Source organism: Hemitrygon akajei, chromosome 9 (assembly GCF_048418815.1).
Source record: "Hemitrygon akajei chromosome 9, sHemAka1.3, whole genome shotgun sequence".
In the NCBI taxonomy this organism is placed as follows: domain Eukaryota; kingdom Metazoa; phylum Chordata; class Chondrichthyes; order Myliobatiformes; family Dasyatidae; genus Hemitrygon; species Hemitrygon akajei.
This window is the reverse complement of record NC_133132.1, coordinates 28,404,771-28,416,291: the sequence shown is the minus strand read 5'-3', so window position 1 is coordinate 28,416,291 and position 11,521 is coordinate 28,404,771. Positions and strand designations below refer to the sequence as shown.

The 11,521-nt window shown below is 40.8% G+C and overlaps 1 protein-coding gene across 1 annotated transcript; it reads right to left on the bottom strand.

The window, feature by feature from the left end:
* Positions 1-529: 529 nt before the first annotated feature.
* Positions 530-4,999, bottom strand: LOC140732719 (immunoglobulin lambda-1 light chain-like). The gene is made up of 3 exons (XM_073055391.1): positions 4,926-4,999; positions 4,458-4,802; positions 530-852 (listed from the first exon to the last, which is right to left on the bottom strand). Exons 1-3 carry the CDS (start codon positions 4,972-4,974, stop codon positions 530-532), a joined length of 717 nt encoding a protein of 238 aa, XP_072911492.1. The 5' UTR covers positions 4,975-4,999.
* Between the last annotated feature and the right edge of the window lie 6,522 nt (positions 5,000-11,521).

Genomic DNA, 11,521 nt, shown 5'->3' with positions numbered 1-11,521 from the left:
ACCTCATGGAAACATTTCGAATGGACAGAGTGGATGTGACAAAGTTGTTTCCCATGGTGGGGGAGTCTAGTACAAGAGGACATGACTTGAGAATTGCAGGGCGCCTATTCAGAACAGAGATGCAATTTGTTTTTTTAGCCAGAGGGTGGCGAATCTATGGAATTTGTTGCCACGGGGGGCAGTGGAGGCCAAGTCATTGGATGTATTTAAGGCAGAGATTGATAGGTATCTCAGTAGTCAGCGCATCAAAGGTTATGGTGAGAAGGCATGGGAATGGGACTAAAGGGGAGATTGGATCAGTTCATGATGAAATGGCGCAATAGTCACGATGGGCCGAATGGCCGACTTTTGCTGCTTTGTCTTATGATCTTATGGTCTTAATAGAATGGCATTTAAAACTGACAAAACTTAAATGACGATTCTGAACGCAAATACTGAACTGCAAAAGAATAATGTTTTAAAATCATTTTAATGAAGGAAAAGACGGATAACATAAGCTTTTCACCTTTATCAAGTTTGAAATATAGTTTTAGATACACCTGGATCTCTCAATCGTTGCCACAAACGGGTTTGCTAGAGCCTCGTGTTTAACCACGCAGGAGTAACGCTCGTGTGAGCTCCATTCTGAGGCTGGCAGAGTCAGGTAACTGCTCACACTGAACGTGTTGTCCGTGTCCTGAAGGACAGGGCTCGTTTCAACGCCATCGCTTTTCGTACGTCTGTCCACGGTCCATTCAATGCCGACAGCTCCCGGATTAAAACGGCTCACCAAACACACCAGTGTCGCTGTGCCCTTTCTCGTAATTTCTTCGGCTGAAGGCCGGAGGACGGTGACAGCGGGGCTCCGAGGATCTGTTTAAAACAAGGTGCCAGTTTAGTATAGGTTGAGAATCTGTTTCTGTTAAAACATCTCCTTCGTTTAAGATGCATTTGGTATTTCATGTATTCCTTCATCTTAATGAACAAATACTTCTTTTCCGTTTCCCCATTTCAATCTGTTAAATTAGACATGAAAAAATTACCACCTAAAATCTCCCGTGATATTTGTTTTTTGTGACACTGGGGCACAATATGTATAGTGGCGTAAAATGAATGATTTCGGCTGGCGTTTTAACCAGCATTGAATGAATGAATGAATGAAATTAATTTATTTCGGTCAGTACAAACATAAAAAAGCATCATTTACAACGATGATTTCATAACGATGATTTCATAGGACAAAATGACAACAAAAAACAGATATTCTTTAAAAGAGACCGAAAGGGTACAGCTTATTACGCCTACCTCTCTTACTTACACAACAACATATTTGGCTTCAATCATCACATAAAAAAATTCATAATGTTTATACACAAAATTCAGTTCCAATTATCATATATTTGGTACACCCATTCATTTAAAATCATGTATTTTATATTTGTTCATTAAATAATTTTTTAAAAACTTGTTGTGTAGTGCATGTTTTTAAATTCTTACTACAACTGTTCCATAGATACACCCTTCTGACTAAAATACAATGATTTTTCACATTTGTTCTTATCCTTCGTTTGAAATATACATGCTCCTCTCAAATTATGTTGACTTTCTCTCATTTTAAACAACCTTTCGATACTTTGTGGTAGTTGTCCATTGGATTTATGTTGAATAAAAATCTGAGGTTGTACCTGATTACTAATTGTGGCTTCCATTGGGACCTAAGCTTCCACCGTTTCTGCTTCATTCACTTCACATCATTCAAGTCTTCAGTCATCAAGACAAGAGACAGAAGTCCAATACATGTTTTGCTTAAAATCGGGGATTAGTACACGGGGTTCACAACCTTTTTAATGCCAGGGACCCCTACCATTAGCAGAGAGATGTGTAGACCCGAGACTGGGAATCCTTTGAATAGTGTATTTAATTCATCTTAGCCATCGGAATACAGAGTTCGCTTTGCACATTATAATATTATAGCCTGCCTGTATAGTAAATCACGTTTGGACCGTTTAACATACATTTTGAAACTTATACGCTTTGTTTCTGAAATATTATTTTTCCAAATAAACTAAATAATTCAAATCTGGTTTGTGGAGTGTAGCGGATCTTTCTCCTTACAGTCATCACTGAGGAAACCACTTTCTTACAATGTTCACGACCTAGGTGGTAAAGAGAGGGAATACAACTGTGTTCATCTAATATGGTTCAGAACTACGGCTCAACGTGATTTACTTATATATTTTTATGTAATTTTTCGTTGAAAGTTGAAAAGCTCGCTGTTCTGTGGTTCCATTTTTTACTGTAATAACAACTTTAATGATAGATTAATTCCACTGATTTACTGCCTGTTATGCCGCTGTCGTCCAGGGCAGTAATAAAGATCCTCAATCTCTGTCTACAGAAGGAGTCGCACACAGATAGAGAGGGATGCTTCATTGCTATTTCCGTAACAAACTTTAACCTGCCAGGGTTGTTATCCCTGAGATGAACCCCCGAACCTGGATGTCGTAAGGATCACTCTTAGTCTGGCCTCTACCCTTTGACCTGTTGGGCTTAGTTGACACTATCAAAAACCAAAGCGCAAAGGCATGACACTCACTAACATAGCACTCTGGGTCAATCAGCCACGCATGTCTTCAAACCCTACGAAAAGGAGGTCCTCTTGGAAACAGATTTCCACATGGTGACCCAAATGCATCATGATTTTAAATTGCCAAGTTTCGGTATCACAATTGGCAGAAAAGTCTGTCTGCCATGTTTGCACTTATTGACATTCCAAAGTAAGAGAGAAATAATACCAACAGTTGAAAACATAAAATACTCAAAGGCGTCTGCCTTATAACAATATAACAATTACAGCACGGCAACATACATGATGCCATCTCAGCCCTTCTAGTCCGTGCCGAATGCTTACTCTTACCTAGTCCGACCGACTTGCACTCAGCCCAGAACCCTCCATTCCTTTCCTGTCCACATACCTATCCAATTTTACTTTAAATGATAATATAGAACCTGCCTCTAACACTTCTACTGTGAGCTCGTTCCACACAGCTACCACTCTCTGAGTAAAGAAGTTACCCTTCGTGTTACCCCTTAACATTTGCCCCTTAACTCTAAACTTATGTCCTCTTGTTTGAATCTCACCTACTCTCAATGGAAAAAGCCTATCCACGTCAACTCTATCCACTCCCCTAATAATTTTAAATAGCTCTATCAAGGCCCCCCTCAACCTTCTACGCTCCAAAAATTAAAGACCTAACTTGTTCAATATTTCTCTGTAACTTAGGTGCTGAAACCTAGGTAACATTGTAGTACTCTGTACTCTCTCTATTGTGTTGACATCTTTACTATAATTCGGTGACCAGAACTGTACACGCTACTCCAAAGGTCGTCTCACCAAAGCCTTGTACAATTTTAACATCACATCCCAACTCCTATACTCAATGCTCTGATTTATAAATGCCAGCATACCAAAAGCAATAAAGATTGAGAATTTCCATTCTAATATCTGCGTGCCCCTCTTCGAAGCCCATTCTGGTCTTAAATGGTACAAGTTTGTTTCAGATTTCATTTAGATTCAAATTTAACTCTTATACAGCAAAACACTGAAGGTTGGTTTTAAAACCCCTTGGTGGTTTAATATATCCATTTAATGGCTCAAACTGGCGATGAAAAAAACTTAAATATAAAATAGAACAATGATTAATCTAGCAGTTAGTCTTTTCAGTGACATTTCAATGAGTTTCCCTATAATTGATGGACTAATTGATCCATTGTTTTTGATATTCTGTTTCTCTAGGCACCTCAAGAATTTGCATTAACTGCCTTGTTCATCATTATCCATGTCTCTGATGGCAAATATGGTGCCAGATTTGTTATTTTTTCGAAACATGTAAGGAGTCACACGAACAACTTGAGCAAGGTGGCGAATGATTTTGTAAAATAACTTATTTTCAGTGTGTCGGAGGTAACAAGATACTGCGGAAAATTTCAGAAAGATTATAGCTTATTGCATTGGAACCAATCGTCTTCATCATCTATCTTTCTTCGTCTATGCAAGTTTGCGATTTTTAAAGAACCCTCCAGGATCCAGTGATCAGTAGCTTTCAGATAAGTTAAGGTTCTGACGGGAAACAGCCCAAAATGGTGTCATCAGCAAAGGTGCATCCACCAACTGATGCAATTAAAATTCGGGAATTTAGGATTATACTTATATACTAACAATAGAAATAATTCTTCCCCTGGTTTGGCAATTAGCACGTCGGCTTCTACAAAGCCAGCACAAACTAAAGAAACAACAGAGCGGCATTTGGCGGTTCGGCTGCGCGAGTTCAATTAAATTATCAAAGGACTGTTACTCGTGGCTGGATATTTGAAAAGAGCCGCCATTTGTTTCGAAGCCACCCTTAGACGACACAGTTTTAATTATTGTTCACCTAAGTACCAAAAGGCCAAGCGCATTGATTTGATATTTTACTTACTGCCAACTCCCAGCCTCGTTCCTTTGCCGAAGATTAAAGTATTTTTCCACACAGCACAGTAATAGTCTGCCACATCCTCCGACTGGACGCTCGATATTGTCAATGTTGCCGTGTTGCCGGATATTGAGCCGCCGAAACGGTTCGGAACTCCGGAGCCTCTGTTAATGTTGCTCCCCGAATAATAGTAGAACAGATACCGAGGAACATTTCCGGGAATCTGCTGGTACCAGGAAACATAGCTACTTCCTAAAGAAGTTCCAGACATGGTGCAGGGTATTTCAACGTTCTGCCCCGGAGATGTGGATTTCGAAGTTGGCTGATTCACTGCCAATTCCGCGTTGATATCTGGAAACATTCAGAGGGAAGAAACAATGTACTGCGATTAATATTCGAGAAATACCAGAAGTGCGAGAAAAATATCATTGAATGGTATTCGAGATTCAATATAATATCCATAAAAATACTCACAAATTGCAGTGAACAGCAGCGTACTGACCACACGAACCCAGCAAGACATTGTAATTAATTGAGTGACGCTCACACAAGGTGCAGCGGTTAAGTGGCGTCTCAAATTTTCAGCTCGCTTATGAATCCTGTGACGAGCTGGCATTACGTGTTCCCTATATATGCAAATCAGTTGAAACTGACTGGCACATTGACACCAATCACAGGTTGCCAACCTTTTATTCTGTAGATTAATTTCAAGTTGTTAGGCTGTTAAGCATTTCGTGTCGAGTTGTGTATATTGCCAATATATTTTAGATAAAGAACTTTTCTTCTTGTCCCTTCAGTTGTAGGCGATAATTAAAACACGCGAAGCTCGCGCCAATAAATATGGTGTGTCCGAGATCTTTGAAAGCAAGTGATGATGAAAAAAAATTGGTAATTATTAATGGATCTATCGGGTTGTCAATGAAGTCCAAGCCACATATCTGTATATTTTTAGAAAACTGACTGACAAACCGATGTAAAGGGTTTGCAATGATTTTGGAAAGTTTATTTTCCAGCAGCTCCCTAATCACTCACTTTACTGAAGATATTCAGAAGGAAAATTGAGAAAGGGATTGAATCGACCAGACTGCTTATTGCGTGTTGTGAATAATTAAAAGTGAATCAAATGATACAGCTGGTGTTTCTCTATAAATTTTGCCAACCTTAGTTCAATATGGGGAGCCGTAATTACATGTAGCCACAGGTGCCTTATCCCATTTAATGTACATAGCGTGTGACGAGGTGAAGATACGTCTCTACCAGAGGAGTTGTAAGGTGTTCCCTCCCACCGCTAGCCTGCAGGTCACTCTAAGGTAATGTGTCACAGCTGCTTAGCCCCACCATCAATGTCACGTGAAGCAGGTGAGCAGGCAGTAGAAGGTCGTATGAGCAATTGGTGCATAGCAGAAGGCCTGGTTATGCGACCACGGATGCCAGACAGACAATCTCTGAAGAGTATTGATAATGGCTGTGTTACCCGACTTGAAAGGATACTACCCAGGAGAAAGCACTTCTGTGGAAAAATTGGAAGAATAATCATGACATGGATAAAGGCATGATCGCTCACGTCATACAACAGTGCACATAATGCTGATGATGTGTTTATATGAATTAAGCAGACATTCTGGAAGTGAATGTGTTAAATTTAATCGTCTCACATATCAGGCAGAAGAAGTGAACAGGAAAAGAAATTCTTAGGTCTTCATAATAGTCAAACCATCGAACATGGCAAATTAGAAAGTATATAAGTTTGGGACATGAAGAGCTATTAGCAGGATAATGCAGTTTAGATCAGGTATTTAAGCCATGAGTGTTGGTATCCTATTTTTAGGGGCTTCACTTCTTCCTCAGAGAATAGGAGAACAAACTCTACAGTTCTGTTATATTTTCAAGGGCATAAAAAGAGAGGACTTTTAACACAATGAAATTGAAAGGGACAGATAGAATAGATTATGCCAGGCATTCAGAGTTCCTCCAGCATTTTGAAGGTGGACCGAACCTGGAATATGGGGATATCTCTCAATTCCTGTCAGACCGAAGATTTAGAATCTGGCAACCAGTATCTACCGAAATATCTCAAAGCAACACAGAATTTAAAGGAAGATTTCTGAAACCTAGAAGTTCATATCCTCTTTGCAACAGATTTTACATAAGAAAACGAGTCAGTGAACTTATTCTATCAACAGATGAAGTGGAGAACGCTTTCCGGATAAGATATCGCCATCACGTGTCCGCTAACTTCAAACTGAAAACCACTGAGATTTGTTGCTTGCAACTTAAATCCATCTACATGCACGTTAACAAAACACCGGATGAGATTAACTTGAAAGCAACAGCTGCATTTCAACATGAACACACAACTCGAATGGAAATAAGTACATCGTTGTTACCAAATGGAGCGAACAATTGGAAGACTTCTATCGTGTATTGGGATGAAGAACAACAGAAAAAATCGTTTCCACGGAGCTTTGTTTCACCTCACTATAGATTGCTGTGGTACAGGTGTCATAAAACCTGCGAACATTGGAAAAAAAACATTTATGATGTGAATTCTATTGGTTGTTACAGTAACATTAATCAAAGTAGCCTTATGGAACATTTAATCATTTGCATGAAACGAATTTACATTTGCAGCAATCACCCAAGTAAATTACTGGATTTGGGCTATTATTTGGAGATATTAACTGCTCCATTGGGTTTCATGGCTGGAACATCCCTTCTCAACGTTATATAATAGATATGTTTCCACAGTAATCGATGCAGCAGGTTTCAGGTTATCTCCCAATAGCTTTGCCGCGCTGTTTCTGACCTGGGAGTATTTGACAGAGTTGTGTGGAGGGTAATATAGTTTGCATCTGATTTTTGGGGTAATTTTCTGTGTATGTTTCATGGTGCACAGAACAAGTTAGAGCATGAATTACGTACAGAGCAAATCTCCTTTACTTTCTCCAATTATTATCTCCTCGAACTTACAATAGTAAAATTCATTTCTGTACGTTTTCCTTTCACACACTCCAAGGATACGAGTGTTTTGATTTAAAAACATTTTCATTTTACTTACAATATCACCGTAAACACTGGCAGGGCCAGGGCAGCACGAAGTAGATAGAAAGAAAATCAGCTACACTGCCCGTTAGTAGTAACAATCTTCAACAGAATACAGAAATACAGAATTTAGTTAAAGGGATCCATTGTTTCTATTCCAGGATCAGAATCGACTTTCTGTTAGGAAGTGAGACTTGGGAAGCGACTGGTGGGGTCGGTTTGGAGCCAGTCACCACAATACGATTAGATTTTAAAGGAATTTTGAGAAAGAGACACAGTTAGTTCTCAAGTTAATGGCCTAAATTGGAGCAAAATAAAATTTTGATGGGATTAGACCGGAACTCTCGAAGATCAATTCGGAGAAGCCATTAGCAGGCATAGTGAAGTTTGGCAAGTTGGAAGCTTTTGAAAATGAGATGCAGAGAATTCAGGGCCAAGATCGACGTCTGCTGAACAGAAAGGAATAGCCAGCTAGGATGTAGCAAAAGCTGTTGGGAAAATAAGGACTGCCGGAGTCCAGCTAATGACGAAATCAGGAGCGAAAACGGGCATAAGACATCCTTGACAGGTAAGTTGATCATAAGAGATTCTTTAAATATATAAAAAACAAAAAATAAAAATCAGCTGGAGAGAGAAAAGGTCCACTTTAGAATTAGTTGGAAAACGAGACAAAGGAGGACCTAAATGAATGCTTCTATTCTACTTTAAAGTGGAAAAGTCATGGAAGCGGGCACACTCAAGGACGAGCAGAATGATGCTATGAAAGGTAACGATATTAAACAAAATCGATGTTTGTGTTTTTGAAAGGATAACGGTGAATAAATCCCTGGATCTTGCTCTCTGTATCACAAGACGTGTAGCAAACTTGAGTGCAGTTTGTTGGATCCTTTGCAGAGACTTTTGTGTCTTTGTTAACCACAGGTGTGCAAGATAATGAGAAGCTGTACAATACAACGAGAGGCATTGATCATGTGGATAGTCAGAGGCTTTTTCCCAGGGCTAAAATGGCTAGCACGAGAGGACACAGTTTTAAGGTGCTTGGAATTGGGTACAGAGGGATGTCAGTGGTAGGTTTTTTTTACACATAGGGTGGTGAGTGCGTGGAATGGCCTGCCGGCGGCGGTACTGGAAGCAAAAATGATAAGGTTTTTTAAGAGATTCCTGGACAGGTGGATTCAGATTAGAAAAATAGAGGGCTATGGGTAAGCCTATGTGGTTCTATGATAAGGACATGTTCAGCACAGCTTTGTGGGCCTGTACTGTGCTGTAAGTTTTCTATGTCTTTATGTTTCTAGGTTTGGTTTGGAAGCCTAAAAGTTAGCTGATGTTACCTCTTTATTTAAGCGAAACTAAGGATAAACCACGGAATTACAGCCTGGCGAGGCTAACGTTCGTGGTGGGAAAATTATTGCAGGTAATTCTGCGATTCAGGATTTATATGCACATGGAAAGGCAAGGAATACTTAGGAACAGTAAAGTGGTTTTGTGCGTGAGAAGTCACGGATCCCGAATTTACATTCGGATGTTTTGAAGATGTCACCGAAATGGTTGATGTGGACATGGTAGTAGTTTACCACATGGAATGGACGTCTTGAATTATAATGAACCACTGGGATATTCTGCGATTGCTTTCCTTTAACGCACGTAGGCTGGCATTGACATTATAGAGGTTTATTAAATCGTGACGGGAATATATAGGGTGAAAGGTCAAAGTGCATTTCCCGTTGACACGGCTCATAAAACTGGAGTGGATGGGCTTAAGGTGAGAGGGGAACATCAAAGGGGACCTACGGATAAGTGTTCATCGCAAAGGTGGTGACGCTGTGGAAATACCTGCCAGAGGAAGTGACAGGCACTGCAACAATTTCGAGGTTTAAAATCCGCTTGGAGATGTGCACGGATAGGAAAAGTTTACAGAGATACAGTGAAAATGCAGCTGAATGGGTCCAGCTCAAGAAGACTCCTTATTCGGTATAGACGAAGTGCGTCCAAGAATTCGGGAGTTGATCGCAATGCAGTTGTAAAGGCGTTTATCGATCCGATACTACGTTGGTCGTTTCGAGCAAATGGAGCTCGTTAGCCATGTTTGGCAGCTCATCTCGGAGAAGGAACACTCAGATCTCAAACCTCTGCTGCCTTCCAACTATACCAATACATGGGAAAGGGCTTGGAGTAAACACCGAGGGAACAATCCGGAGCTGGAGTCCCTACAGCAGTCGTACATTGAGTTCACTGTTGACTGGCAACTCCTGCGACGCTACTGGTACCAAACTGTATCGGTCTCTGCCGTTCATTTGGTTTCACCGGATGCGTGGAGAGGGAGAGCTTGCTAAATGGGCAGCAGCTTGCTCTTCATATCGTACTGCACAGGTTTGCGAATCTAGACAGCTAGGACGCCATATCTATGGTCGACCATGATCGACAGATGGCCTCACCTCACCTCACTGCAAAGATGGCTCTTATTCCAGGGATGGACATAGAGGGCGATTGTATGAAACCCTCCTTTACTAGCCTCATAGCATGGCATAGGAAGCGAGATGAAGGTGGAAGGCTGAAGAAGAGCGAATGCTTTTCTCTGTGATCGGGCGCGAATTGAAAAGTGCTCTGGGTTAGATTAGGTATCCAGGTTCAATTAGGTAAAACCCATGAAGAAGAGCGACCTCCTGTCTTCCTGTATAGTCAAGCATCTAGATGACGACATCTCTCTGTGAAACTGGTAGTTGCTGTGCAATTGGTAATACACATTAAAATTAATATTAGGCCATATCGATAAATAAATAAATAGATAGATAGATAGCTAGATAAATAAATAAATAAATATTCGAATTGTAACTGCAACTGCGCAGCCCAATTCGGGCACCCGGAGGTCTGAGTAATTTCACTGCAGCTAGTTAATTGATTTAAGAAAAAATAACAATTATAAATATTGTCCAGAGGAATAATCTCCCTCGCTCCTGCCTCTCTTGAAAATAACGCCCTCAAAGGTCGTGTACTGTCAGCACACCTACGTAATGCCGATTGTTTACACGCATTCGGCACAGTTCTAGAATGTCAGTCCACGTTTTCAAACCGTCTTCAGAGTGGGACTTGAACCCGCAACTTACCATTTGAGAGGCCGCAGGTCAAGCCACCAAGTATTAAATGACTCACTCACGATTAGATATCGTTCTTTTATATGGACATTTCTTTTTCACTCCAGATGGAAATTGTCCTGCCCTTCGATTGCTGTTCTTCCACCCGAGTTTGAAGGACAGATTGCGACTCTGATGTGACTAGTCAACAACTATTCTCCTGGACAGGTTGAGGTGTCCTGAGAAATGGACCGCAATGTCGTGGCTGGTGTCCAGACAACCCGAGCCGTCCGGGATACCCATCAGACCTACATCCTCACGCTGACCGCCTCCCAGTGGAATTCACAAGAAAAGTGCACTTGTGAGGTTCCACGATTGATTCCTTTCTATTTGCAAGCTGCTTTCCTACAGTCGTACTTTACATTATGGTGGAATAAAACATTTTCACTTTGTAAATGTAACTTAGAATCTTTTGCTACGAAAAATAAAAATATATTCTTCTTGCTCGTAAGCGGTTGAATTAAACCAGGGGAGGGGCAGCTGATGTCGCGCCCTGACTGTATTTGTTATTAACCATAAAACTGGGAAGAGGAATAGGGCATTTTGTCCCTCTAACGCGTCTAGTTATTCATCACGTACTGGTTGATATTAGATCTCAGCAACATGTTCCTGCCCTTTGCCTTAATATTCAGAAATCCGTGATTTTATGAACGAATTTAATGACGGTGCCTCCAAAGGCTGCAGAATTACACCACCGACAGCACATTGAGTGCGTGTGGTTGAGTGGGGTGTAGGCTGTGCGAAGTTGCCGCTTTTGGGAGCATGACTGAACGCCCCTGAGTCAGAATTCCGGGAAAGGGCCTTTCTCAGATCTGTTCCTACATGCAAACGCCTGATCTGAGACTGAAGCCATGGTTGTGGACTCCTCATCTAGGAAAATATCTTCTCTTCATTGAG